This window comes from Myxocyprinus asiaticus, chromosome 10 (assembly GCF_019703515.2).
Source record: "Myxocyprinus asiaticus isolate MX2 ecotype Aquarium Trade chromosome 10, UBuf_Myxa_2, whole genome shotgun sequence".
NCBI classification, from domain to species: Eukaryota; Metazoa; Chordata; class Actinopteri; order Cypriniformes; family Catostomidae; genus Myxocyprinus; species Myxocyprinus asiaticus.
The window spans coordinates 8,460,192-8,474,583 of NC_059353.1; the positions used below are offsets into that span (position 1 = coordinate 8,460,192).

The following is a 14,392-nucleotide window of genomic DNA, read 5'->3' on the forward strand; positions in this document are numbered from 1 at the left end:
CAGTAAACACACAACCATCAGACAAACATTAATAAATGGACAATAGATACAACATAAACAAAAACTATTATTAAAAAAAAATCACATGATGAATTATTTAAAAAGCCAATGGCAGCTATAACAAATGATTTCTTAAGTCTATTTGTCCTACATGTTGGCAGATTATAGCCAGGCGGAAGTAACTTAAACTCCTTGGACAGGGGGTGGCTGGAATCAGCCAAAATTGACTGGGCCTTCTTTAAAACCCTGACCTTGTTTGCATGGGTTCAAATATATAAACCAACAGTGTTGGTTATTCAAGTATACAATACCGGTCAAAAGTTTTGAAACACTTGACTGAAATGTTTCTCATGATCTTAAAAATCTTTGATCTGAAGGTGTATGTTTAAATGTTTAAAATTAGTTTTTTAGACAAAAATATAATTGTGCCAACATATTAATTTATTTCATTATAAAACTACAATTTAATAATAAAAAAAAAAAAAAAGTTTTTGAAATGGATGACTTGGACCAAATAATAAAGAAAAGCAGCCAATACGTGCCCAACATAGATGGGAACTCCTTCAATACTGTTTAAAAAGCATCCCAGGGTGATACCTCAAGAAGTTGGTTGAGAAAATGTCAAGAGTACATGTCTGCAAATTCTAGGCAAAGTGTGACTACTTTGAAGATGCTAAAATATAACACAGTTTTGATTTAGTTTGGATTTTGTTTAGTCACAACATAATTCCCATATGTTCCATTTATGTTATTACATAGTTCTGATGACTTTACTATTATTCTAAAATGTGAAAAAAAAATTATAATAAAGAACGAGTAAGTGTTTCAAAACTTTTGACTGGTAGTGTATATATATATATATATATATACTTGAATAACCAACACTGTTGGTTATTCATGTTTTTGAGACGTTACATACATTACATCAGAAATTAGCATAATTCAATCTGATTTAAAGTAATGGCCAGCATCATCCAATCACTGCCAACCATGTTAAAATAAAGTTATATATTATTAATTCTGAATCTATGTACTGATTACCATTGTACCATGTCTGCCAAACATGTTGAGTGGTCCAAACATCATCTGCAGCTTGAAACTGAACTTTTGATAGGAAGTTTGAATTTAATGCACTTAGCTGCATAGAGAGCTATAGGATGCTCCCTTGCTCCCTATTTAGTGAATGACTTAACCTCCAGTGTGCTGTCTGTCTTCACTGGTCTCAGAACAGTTTGAAATGCTCCTTATTTTCATCCTAACTCAATGTAAAGCCTTTGAAAGCAACATTTTTCAGCTTTTGGATGAGCCCATTGATTCTCAATGTGAAAATGCACAGTAAATACGGGATTTCTAAGGAAAACATTTGCTAAAATACACAATAGTGTACGTTGTGTTTAGCAGTCAAATTTTAAAAAATGGCATATCTTATGAAACTAGAGACTCTAATTTTTTGGCTCAAACAAGTTTCAATGTAAAAACTTAATTAGGTTTCTTACCAGATGTAGTTTTGTTGGCATTTCTCCCAAAGACAAACTCCGCTGTGATCAGCGCCATGTTGTTTTGTCACATGATCGTACGTCGAAAGTTTAACCCTTTACTGACAGAACAGAGTCTTCTGAACTGAGATCAGTCAGTTTAAATTAAATTATGCGTTGCATTTAACGAACCTAAGGTACAACATCCACGCATGTGTACGTGGAGTCGCACGAGGTTAAAGTAGATTTTTTAAATATTTCATGATCCATATGGCTCTTGCTTTGATATTTTGACTGATCTGATGATCTAATTCAATGAAGTTTAGACATACTTTTTAGACAAACGAAAACTATCAAGTAACTTCATGACTGCTTTCCTGTCCATGCAGACCAGCTGGCAAAAACATTTAAGGGCTTACACTTCCATGTAATCATGCACAAGCTGCTGAGTGTCAGAGACATGCTGTCCACTCTGACGGAAGTGGCCCGACAGCGGGAGCACTACAAGACATGTGTGTTTGTCTGCTGCATTATCAGCCGAAGCCACTCATCAGACCTGCTGGCCACTGACTCCCATGGCCCAGGACTGAACCTGGACACAATCAGGCACCTGTTCACCCCAAACTCCTGCCCTGGCCTGGCAGGCAAGCCTAAACTCTTCTTTATCCAGAGCTATGATGTGTCAGAGCCTCAGGGGTGTGCTGGGTATATGGGGTGTGGAGATCAGGAAGATTTGGAGACAGATGGGCCTGTCCACTTCTGCAGGATGAGAACTGTCCCAGCTGATGCAGACGTCTTCTGGAGCCACTGCTGGACTGGAGGGAAGAAACTGGAGATACCAAACCACCAGTCTGTTTACCTGCAAGCTCTGCGATCCTCCTTAACTGAGGGACAGAGAAGGTTGGTCAGCCTGACAGACTGTTGGACTTATTTAAATCTTTGCTGTAGTCAATAATACTATCTAGTGTGATTGCTAATCATATACGTACATTCGGCTCCCAAAATTTGAGACCACGGGTGAAAATACTTATGTACTTCACAAGTTTGTGCAAAACCTGATGATCCATGTTAATCCAGCATGATTTGTGAATGTTCCAAAGAATGCATCTTGCATGCTTCAATGGGAGCAAGGAAAAAAGACCTTTTGTACAAAGGATGGTCAATTCATTAGTGAAGTAGAAACAGTGCAGAATATTACATATTTAAGTAACACTTTACAATAAGGTTGTATTCGTTAACATTAGTTAACTACATTACTTAACATGAACTAAGCACATATTAATCTGGGTTAATGTTAATTTAAACATATTTTAATATATTTTTGGAATGAGAAGTTGAATCTGTTAAAATTAGCTAATGCATAATGAACTAACAATGAACAATTGTATTTTCATGAATGAACACTGACCAAGATTAATAAATGCTGTAATAAAATTAGTTCATGATACCTAATGCATCAAGTAATGTTAACAAATAGAACCTTATTGTAAAGTACTGCCTATATTTCCAAATAATTTGGCGTCATTACGATTATGCATATATTTATTTATTGTTTTCAGTCCTACTACATTCAGTTTGTTTCCAGTCTTAAAATAGATTCTGAATCCCAGATTTTCAATGTAATCTCAGACTTCTGGACTGTACTGCATTTCTGGATCAATATGGGATAGTTTGTTAACTAGCTGTGTATGCTCACTGTTTCGGAATAAGGGATTGATTTGATCTCTATTGATCTCTAGTAAAACCTTCAGTTGAACTAATTGCCTATGTTTTTCTTTTCTTTATAGGAGGACTCATTTGGTAGATGTACACATGGTGGTGAATCGTGCAGTATATGAGCACAATAACAAATCTTCAGATTCCTCTTACTATTTAAATCTGAGACACACTCTGAGGAAAAATGTCTATTTGTCATGATTATGAACCCTTATGTTTAAACATGAGTGGGGTTATGCATAAGTAAAGGTACTGTTTATGTGTATGCAAGAACATGTCAAATGTTTAAGTCAGGGGTTTTCAAACTTTTTGATGTCAACTTCAAATATAATGATCCAACTGAAAATGACCAACCTTCCTAAAACATAAAGGTAGTTATATATTTTCATGTATAAAGACCAATTTGTACTGTATGAGAAAAATAATAAGTGTAGTATTATAAAGGCAACATGTTGTTTGCAATAGTAAATTATTAATAATATATAATATATTATTTTTGTAATTTATTATTTGTATATATTATATCAAAATAAGAAATTATTATTTGGAAAACACTTATTTTGTATTAATCTGATAGTGTATCTTTTTTCTACCCACTATGTGACTGTATAAACATCAAGATTTTTGTTTGTTTGTTTGTTAATGAAATTAAATTGAAATGTATTCATAGTCTTTACAAAGCTGACTGATACAGGCAATAATTGTCAAAATCTGAAAATATTTATTTGCTTAGTTTTTTTTACACTATTTTCTGTTTTTTTCCCTGATTTAAGTAATATCATAATGATATTGATATTAATTGTATCAATTAGAATTTGCATCAGGTTCTATTGTTTCAATAAATGTTTCTCATGCCTCATTGTTTGTTGTTTCCTAATTGTCCACATGTTGGCAGTGTTGACCTTCTGGCAGTACACGTTACCACTAACAGACTTTGTACGACTTTTCTTGCACAACTGGTTTGACTGGGTATTATATAATTATTATTTTTTTTTTTAATATATATAATTATTTCAGTGATAAAAATGAAAAGCATACTACTTTTTAATTATAACTCCAGAGAACAAAAGTACAGGAAAAAAAATAAAAATAAAAAACACGCAGTCAATTTGAATATTCAGTTTGTATAGGCGTGCACATACTGAATCAACCATGGTTTTATCATAAGGAACCCCTGGGACGCTGAATAAAATGTGCAAATGTTTGTACTTTATAGTGTTGTAGATGGGTGTTTATTGTCATGTTGTAAGTTCGTCTTTATTGTTATTACTTATTTATTGGAGTACTTCTCATTTCAAGTGCGTGTTCGATGTGTGTGTGCGTGTGTAGGTGACTCAGGAATCATTCAGGCATGTTCCCGCAGCTGCTCTACTGCAATGGCGATGGCGGCGCATTGAAGAGCGGAGTTGGGCGAGTTTCCCTTTGTTTTACAGAGAATTAAAAGGAAACATTTAGTCATGCACAGCGAGCCAGCGCTGAATCCGGCGTGAAGAAGGGAGTAGCTCTTGCATTTGAACATTTTACCTCAGGTGGTCGGAGCTGTCGGGCTGTAAAAGCAAACAGCAGCATACATGCAACCGCCCCGAATACTTACATCTGCATGCGATAAGCGAGCAGCACGCGCACATCCACCGACCAGCTGATCTGAGCCACAACAAACCCTCTGACCGGTGCGGACCTGGATCTACCTGAGCCCACGGGAACATTATGGCAGAACGCAATTCCACCGGATTACTCATGATGATGTTGGAGCCGTCACCGGCGATCGCGATGACTCTCCCGGCGGAGGTGCGCGAGAAGCTGGCGGAGCTCGAGCTGGAGCTCTCCGAGGGTGAGTCGCTGCTTTTCCGCCTGTATGAGTCTTGAAGCCTTCCCGACCGATGCAGCAAATCGGGGTTGTATCACCCATGAATAGGGATTGGTATATGTTTCATGCATTATTGTAAACGTGGGCATGCAAAGGCTAGTCCAGAATTCTGTTTAGACACACACATGCTCTGAAATATTTAATATCTGTCATCGTAACGTTACAATGCAGCTCTCTGATCCATGATCTGATGCATGGAGGTGATGAAGATGATGATAGGTCGGCGTACTGCAGGTGTTCAGTGCTGTGTCAGCAGTGATTCAGGATCACCACTCATTCACAATAAAGGCAATGCGATTAAATGGACAACTAAAAAAAGACTCAGTTTGTTGGCTCAGTGCAAGATCTTTATTAACTGATTCTCTGTTTTGGCAAAAAAAAAAAAAAAAATTTGTAATTAAACGTGCTGCATCCAAATAGTCCTGCTGTGATTTTGAATGTGCTGGATAATGGAAAGGTAGGACTGTGATTTACTGGTAATAGAAAACTGTATCACCATTCATAGGCTACATGAGTGTTGGACTAAATGAGAGTTGGTTTCAGATATGGAATTATTTTGAAATTTTATTTGATCAGATTATTTGAAATTTCAGACATGAACAACAGCATGTTTTGTATGTCATGTGGCATATGAGTCGGCACTGCAAAGCTTCCCTGAACAAGTCACTTTATAATATTGATCAAACCTTTTTCTTCTCAGATAAGATAATGTTTATTAGTAAACGGCTATTGTACCTAACTTATCTTATATGGACACTGAAAGGAGGATACAATAATATTCAGATCACTGGACAGTCAGTTATCCACTCTAATTATTATTTTTGTCTGTGTGAGACTTGTTGCAAGAAATGGAAAAATAGGTGGACATTTAAGAGCAACAAAACTCTCTCCCCCCATGTACACACATTTACATTTATGCATTTGGCAGACACTTTTATCCAAAGCAACTTGCAGTATGATTGAATGACTGTTATTTTAATGAAATTCATATAATTGCAGGGGTATGTTTTTAAAGTTTATAATAATATATAAAGATTGTGTTATTAGAACCAATTATGGGCAGTACTCTTTCACATGATGTTTAAGACCTTGGTTTTAACCTTTTTGCACTAGGAATTGCATGTGATTATTAATTCAGGGCCATCCATTATAATTATTGGTTGAGTTGAGTGATGTTCTACAAGCTTTTTGTAGAGCGGTAATGGAATGCTCCAAACTTAAGGATCCAGAATATTGTCCTTAACCCTCCTTGTCTTGTAGTTACACTCCCCCGCCCCCTCCCCCCAGAATCTGCACCCCTGGCAAGACTCATTTTTAATTGATTCTGTAATTAATGTTTCAGAATTGTGGGAATATAGCTACTATTTGCTAAATGGAGTTAAAAATTAGCACTAATTTAGTTCAAGAAGAAGATGTTGGCTATTAAGTAGAGGTCAACCGGTATTGGATTTTGCTAATACCAATAACTAAGGTGGTGGAAATGGCCGATTACCAATTAATCGGTTTATAGTTTTTAAAATTGATTTACTGAATGTTAAAAATCCCAGATGCAGTTTATTGCGCAACCAAAATCCAAATAATAACCTGAAAAATAACACATAGTGTGTGACTTTACCTATAAATAAGCCCGAAAGACATGTCTGTGCTCATAGCTCATACAAACACATAAAGGAAACAAAACATGTACTCCTACAATCATCGCAGCAACAAAGAAACATCTGCAACTATCAGTGTGGATTTGTGCCGATAACCAGTAGTTCCAAAAAGCAACTATCGGTGCTGATTAATCGGTAAAGCTGTTAAATTAGGTCAACCTAGGGGTGGGCGATATGGCCAAAAAAATGATCACAATATTTTTTTTCCAAATCGTTCGATATCGATATTTATCACAATATACATTTCATACCATTAATAGGGTCATAACTGCATTCCACATGTTTGCAAGAGCTCAAGAATGAATTAAACATAAATAGTTTGTTTACAAGTAAACTCCAGAGGGCAGGGGCGGACTTAGGAGCACTAGGCAAAGGTAGGCATCCGCCTAGAGCCCCCAGAAGCCAAGGGTCCCCTAAAAATACAAATAATATGCTTTGCTATTATCATTAATGCTAAATAACGTGTGCTGAAATTTTAAATATCACTGTAACAACACCGATTTGATTGAAATTGCAGTTATTTTCAGCACCATCAATACAAGCAACCCCCTTCCCCCTCAGATCAGGCTGTAATGGAATATTCCAAGGTTTTTTTTGCATCTACACAAGTTCGTAAACAGGTGAAAGAGAGCCAAACTGCTCGGAAAGTTTTGTGTGATTTCACCGTATACTCTGTTGTAAGTTACAAGTTAAGCTACATTGTTGCTAGTTCAGTTTGGTTTGAATTTGTTTTTCTCAGAGTGGGTTTCCATCCAACTAGTTTTATGCACATTTGAAATTGCGCATAAGAAATCCTGAATGGAAATGCTTGATATGTGAATAAACTCAAGATTTGCATAAAACTTAATGCGCTAGGAGGAGGTGGATTTTCTAGAGTTTCGCATTAGTTCAAATGCGCATTAAGATGATGGAAACAGTCTATTCGCAAAACGATGATGTGTTTTAACCATTCATGCACGTGTTATGAGTGTACGATAGCTTGATGTGACTGGCCCAAGAAAGGAGAGAGCTTGGAAGTTGGCACACAATTCTATGAGCAAAGCCCTTGATATACGGAATTGTCTAACCCCTAGCTGGTCTTTAAAGTGGGTCCTCACTATCCGCCAGAACAGTTTTAAACGAGGGTGCTCTGGTATGCGGAGGCTGGCGGCAAATGGACATCGCATCCATTTCAGCTCTCAATATATCAGATATTACACTTTTTTGTGGCCTATCCTGGTAGCATGTATTTATTTATTTATTTATTTAATTTCCTCCCCAATTTGGAATGACCAATTCCCAATGCGCTCTAAGTCCTCGTGGTGGCGTAGTGACTCGCCTCAATCAGGGTGGCAGAGGACAAATCTCAGTTGCCTCCATGTCTTAGACAGTCAATCCGTGCATCTTATCAAGTGGCTCGTTGAGCGCATTACCGCGGAGACATAGCGCGTGTGGAGGCCCATGCTATTCTTCGCGGCATCCATGCACAACTCACCACGCGCCCCACTGAGAGTGAGTACCACATATTATAGCAACCACGAGGAGCTTACCCCATGTGACTCAACCCTCCCTAGCAACTGGGCCAATTTGATTGCTTAGGAGACCTGGCTGGAGTCACTCAGCAAGCCCTGGATTCAAACTTGCGACTCCAGGGGTGGTAGTTAGTGGCAATACTCACTGAGCTACCCAGGCCCCCTCCTGTTATTATTTAATTACTGTACAATTGCCCCAAGCAAGGAGACTGGCTCCCTGAAGATAATGCGCATTATATAGTAGTGGATGGAAACGTGCTACGATTCGTATTTTCTTCAGTCTAATTTTTAGAAATGCACATAAAAAATGCTAAACATTTTGATGGAAACCCAGACGTGTTTTCGCCTTATTTAGCAATGTAAATCGAATAAACTTTTTTATGTTTTCAAATTTAAAAGTTTAAAAGTTAAAAGCAAAGCCTTCTGGAAACATGCAAAGTCAAGTTTTAGTCTGATATTTTGGATATAGTTAATTCAAGGTCAAGTTGATGGAGGAAAATTGCATTAAGAAAGAGGGAGAGTGAAAAGGGAAAAAAAAGAATTGTAGTAGTATATATTGTAGTTCATAGTAGCCAGATTGTGTTTTTTTTTTTTTTTTGTATATATATAATGTGTTGTCAGACATTACTATTCAGTCCTTTTTAGAAAGTTGGCACAACCAGGAAGAAAGACACAACCGCAGACACATTTTTGTTTGCTGTTTGCACAGTCTAGTGCTGTCACAGAGACTGATGAGGTATCTCAGGACACTTACTGTATTTCAGTGATTTCTTTTTCAGGATGTAGGAATATTTTCTCCATACCATTCCATAATTGTTATTTTTTATTTTTTTATTTATAAAACAGGTTACTGCACATTTAAGAGAAAATCGATGTAAATATCATTAAAGAGGCCCCATTCTTGTACTTTGCCTATGGCACCCAAATCACTAAATCCGCCCCTGCCAGAGGGTAAGCTATATTTAAAGTATACTCGGTTTAGGATTTAATCCTACACAAGGTGTGTGTGACCTCTTTTCGATGAAATTTCCCAGTGGCGGTAATGCACCATAAACTGGATTGCCAAACGGCAATTAACATCACGAGAAGAAACACTTTCTTGCCTGTGACAGCGCAATGAATCATGAAAAATCTTTTAACAAAATAGTACATAAATATACATCAGTGGTGTTGATGTCAGAGTTTGTATTCAGTCGATGGCTGTATTGCATTGTCAGTGCTGTCTTGTTTGGTACACAACGATGTTAAATTAGCCGGATAGCTAGCTGCTAGTTAGTGGCTACCTAGCCTCATTACTGGTTTCCATGACAGCAGGGGTGCCTGCTAATACTTCCTAACAGGCTGATTTCATCATGACTATGATTCAGTTTGCCAGTTGTGTATATATCTTTGCCGAACTGTTCGCGTTTTTGGCGACACTCAACTAATCCGATCGTCTAGATGTTGAAAATTACACAAAAGTTAATCATCGATAACGAAAACTTCTTTTTCCCGATATATCGATATCGTTTTAACCGCCCAGCCCTAGGTCAACCCCTAGTATTAATAAAAATGTTGGGACATCTTGATAAAGTGTGCCTATTGACACGGATCAAGTATTAAGCTATGCAGTGCTCAAGTTCTGACCCATATTGCATTTGATGAGTTCTGGGACAGCAGCACCAGACCTAGTTTCTTTGCAGGCTGTGGAAAGTTTTACTGTTGCAGTCTTTTAAAAGGAAATAGAGTGAATCCAAAACAGCAGTTCATACTGTTAACATACTGTGTCACCAGTAGGCTCTGCTACAGCAATACAACACCAACATGTTTCCCAGTTCTGTTTTCCAAAACGTTTACATTTACTCAGGTATATATTAATGTTTCAGCTTCATTCTTCCCTTGTTTCAAGGTTTTAGGCATATGACACACACAAACCAAACAAACACAGCAGGGTCGCAGAAAACAGCCGAACCCCTATCCGCTTCCTGTTTGCATGTGCATCATTTCCTGTCCTGCAAACTCTCTGATAGCCATTGTTTTCTTTTAGCCTTTATTTGCTGATGTCCAACTTGAAATAGAAGGTAAAGACCCTTAGTATCATTTTAAACAGTGGTCTGCTCGCTCATAATGCCCTCTTCACACTAATGGTTGTGAAATAATAGAAGACCTTTTTTTTACATCTATATGGGGTGAATCTCATAAAATGTGCGGTTCATATTTTACAATGTAAATAGCATCAATAAAATAAAAATAAATTATTTTTCACATAACAGCAATAAATAGCTAAGAAAGGGGGGATGTTTTATCTTCAAAATAATGTCAATGAAAAAAGGAATATATATATAAATATCAGTGGCAGGCCGTGCATTTACAGTCTAGGCCTTCAGTTTGATTCATGCTATTAAGAAAACACAGTTTCACAATGAATAAGACACTATATGCCTTTGGGCATCATACATTATGTTGCAGCTAACTAGTAATACCAATTGACATTTTAAAAACACGTCCACACACGAAAGCCAGAACTTGAAACGACACTTAATGCTCAAGCAAGCCTAATTTTAACTGCAGCATGACTGTTTTTTTTAAATGAACGTCTCTTTCTGCACGAGCCTACAAGTTGTAATTCTGATTTAAAGATGCATTTCATTGCAATTTTCCTAGTAGGAAGTTGTAAAATCCGACTTTCTGAGTTGAATGGAACGCAGCACTATTTTTCAAAACTTGATCCGACACTGAATGCTCCAGCAGCCTAATTTACACTTAGAAACCTCCTGATGTTGCTATAACAATGCAAAAAGCACTTACCAATTTACTTAAGTGAAAATCAGTCCTCCTTTCCTGTTTAATAAATTAAGCAATCACACGGTCATGCAGAACATCTCGTGTTTTTAAATCCATAAGGATCTCTTTCTCAATGGCAATACCAGCAGTGATGACAGCCGACTCTCAGCAAGATCTTACGCTTTTCGCTCTTGAATTACATACATCACTTAAAGCGTGATTGCGTCACTCAAGGCCAGTTAGAAGGCCTCGACCAGGACATATCCTAAAGATCACATCCACAAGAACAAATAAATCAATCTGATTGGCTGATGAATCTGACAATCTGACTTTAGTTGCTCATTCATTTGCACTGTTGAGGGATTCTGAAGAAATTCTGAAGGCCTGACGGGGTGCAGCTCAGACTCACGCGCTGCTTCGGGCATACGATTTGTGAAACAGTTGTCTCACTTCACTTGTAAGCATCAAGGAATAAATTCTGACTGGATGAACTTTTAGTTTTTCTCTATTTGTTTGTAGATTAATTAAGAGTGGAAAACGGTTAAAAATACATAGGCAAAAAGGTGATTGAGAATGAAAGGATGAAAAATATGTATTTATTTGGCATGTTAGGCCAGCAGTATTCGCCACTGATAAATATACACTACCGTTCAAAAGTTTAGGGTCACTTACTCATTCTTTATTTTAATTTTTTTTTTTCTTCACATTTTAGAATAATAGTAAAGTCATCAAAACTATGGAATAACATAAATGGAACAATGGGAATTATGTTGTGACTAAACAAAATCCAAAATAAATCAAAACTGTGTTATATTTTAGCATCTTCAAAGTAGTCACCCTTTGCCTAGAATTTGCAGACATGTACTCTTGACATTTTCTCAACCAACTTCTTGAGGTATCACCCTGGGATGCTTTTTAAACAGTATTGAAGGAGTTCCCATCTGTGTTGAGCACTTATTGAATGCTTTTCTTTATTATTTGGTCCAAGTCATCAATTTCAAAAACTTTTTTTATTATTATTAAATTGTTGTTTTATAATGAAATAAATTAATATGATGGCACAATTATACTTTTGTCTACAAAACTAATTTCAAGCATTTAAGCATACACCTTCAGATCAAAAGATTTTTAAAATCATGAGAAACATTTCAGGCAAGTGTTTCAAAACTTTTGAAAGATAGTGTATATGTAAATCTACGCCCTTGCTTTATACTATATACTAATATATATATATATATATATATATATATATATATATATATATATATATATATATATATATATATGCAGTTGTACTTGCTTGTTTTGATTATTGGGGGGGTTACCTCCCCCCATCCCCCTGGAATCTACGTCCCTGTATATAATATAATTTATATACTGTATGTAATGTAGTAGTAATAATATACTGAATCTGGGGTGAAATATGACCAAGACATGTTCTTGACAGTTTTCATGAGATTCAGCCAATGAATGAGTAGAGTTTAGACTTAATGTGTAGCTTTATTCATTGCTCCTAGTGATCTATATTAGTATTCTATTTAGTAACCTAATTAGCAGTCTTCTCAGGCCTATTGCTAGATTTCCTGCTTTGATTTTTAATGTCTTAGTGTTCACTCACTAATGCTTGTTAGCATAGATGATTGAGGCCCCCCCCCCGTAATAAATGTTTGTACATTTTAAAGTTAAATGTATCAATCTGGTGCACTTGGAGAGCAGAATTAAGAGGCTAGATCTATGAAGAACTTTGTGTTCTTTTAAACAATTTTGTGCTCTAGTAGGAATTTAATCATAAATGCTAATAACTAAAGCATACATTTGAGCCAGGGCTCGACATTAAGTATTGTCATGTGCTTGTCCTCCGGATAAGTAAATTGGACATTCACTTGTATAAAAAAGTTACTTATCCGGAGAGATAAAAGGACATTTAATTTACATGCTCAAGTAACATGTAAAAAACATGTTTCTAAATAATATGTTTCTAAAGTTATGACCGATGCCCAACCCTAATAGTGTACCTATACAATCACCTCAATTCTCTGAGACAGAAATGTCAAATAAAGAAAAGCCTGCATCATCATCATTTACAGCAGGGGTGCTCACACTTCTATTGAATGAGATCAACTTTTTCATCATGTTATTGCATCAAGATCTACCATGTAACAATAAAGGCTATACATTATCATAATACCAAAATTTCAGTAGTCAGTAGTGAAATTTGACGATTCTCAATACCAGCTTCAAAACCACAACAAATAATAACACTAACTAATATGTTAATTAGGGAAGAATGGTTTCAAGTTCTTAATTATTGGAGACTAGTAAACAGTCAGTAATAAAATAACAATAAAAAACAGCAATAAATAGAAATTAAGAATATTCTGCGCTTTTTTTAACAGCTTTAACAGTTTTTAACAGCAGTAGGCCATCAAGTATTCAAGTAAACATTCAGAATGAAATGCAACATAAAAGTACTACTGGTCTGAATACCTCACCAAGACGGGCATTTTGGCGGAATTTTGAAATGTATTTGACCTTTCAGGTGCGCATTAGCGCGAGCATTTTTGGAGCACGTGCATGTACAGCACACACACCTACGCCGCCTGTCAATCAAACAGGGTGCAGCTGTTACTAGATCATTAGCGAATTATAAAATTACGTGCTCTTCATTACTTTCAATGGCAGAATAAGAATATGAACTTTCTAATAAGTGACACAGGCCTAGGCTATCACAAATATAGGTGGTTATTTTTTCGTTACTGATGTTTTAATCAGTCTACTTGTCTGGTCGGGCAAGTAAAATTCTCTTTCACATACCCCTTCAAATATCCACTTGTCCCGGACAAGTGGACAAGCTTTAATGTTGAGCCCTGTGAGCCATCAAAGAAATGAAGCAAAAGTGTTACCTGTGTTGAACTTACTCCTCAGATGCTGAAAATAGTTACTTTGTCAGAGCTGCTGGCAATAACGTTAACGTTAGATAATTGGTTCCAGTGCGTGTGTGTGTGTGGGCGGTTCTGACTGACTGAGAGCTGAGAGATGCTTTGCCGAAGCAACGGCGCAAAACAAGTCATCATTTTTATTTGTATAGCGCTTTTCACAACACACATCGTTTCAAAGCAGTTTAACAGGAAATCATGCATTAACAAAAAATTTAAACTGTAATATCGATGAAGTCTTAGAGTGATCATTGTGTAGTTTGATTAAATATGATTGTAAATTGTGTATAAAAATTACATAATTAAATAATTGTATTTAGAACCTCTGTGAGCAAGCTGAAGGCGACTGTGGCAAGGAACACAAAACTCCATAAGATGTTGGTTAATGGAGAAAAATAATATTGGGAGAAACTCACAGTGGGGGCCAGTTCCCCTCTGGCTAAACAACATGGATATAATGCCAATATTA

The 14,392-nt window shown here is 36.5% G+C and overlaps 2 protein-coding genes across 5 annotated transcripts in view; both read left to right on the forward strand.

Moving 5' to 3' along the window:
• LOC127447267 (CASP8 and FADD-like apoptosis regulator) overlaps positions 1-4,148 on the forward strand; it is a 7,795-nt gene extending 3,647 nt beyond the window's left edge. For both annotated transcript variants that reach the window (XM_051709038.1, XM_051709039.1), the window contains exons 9-10: positions 1,865-2,375; positions 3,263-4,148. In XM_051709038.1, the coding sequence (XP_051564998.1) occupies positions 1,865-2,375; positions 3,263-3,392 (641 nt within the window). In that variant the 3' untranslated portion in view covers positions 3,393-4,148. The remainder of the gene's footprint in view (positions 1-1,864; positions 2,376-3,262) is intronic.
• Positions 4,149-4,350: 202 nt separating this feature from the next.
• Positions 4,351-14,392, forward strand: part of LOC127447258 (disco-interacting protein 2 homolog A-like) — a 213,976-nt gene continuing 203,934 nt past the window's right edge. For all 3 annotated transcript variants that reach the window (XM_051709019.1, XM_051709021.1, XM_051709020.1), the window contains exon 1: positions 4,351-5,022. In XM_051709019.1, the coding sequence (XP_051564979.1) occupies positions 4,899-5,022 (124 nt within the window). In that variant the 5' untranslated portion in view covers positions 4,351-4,898. The remainder of the gene's footprint in view (positions 5,023-14,392) is intronic.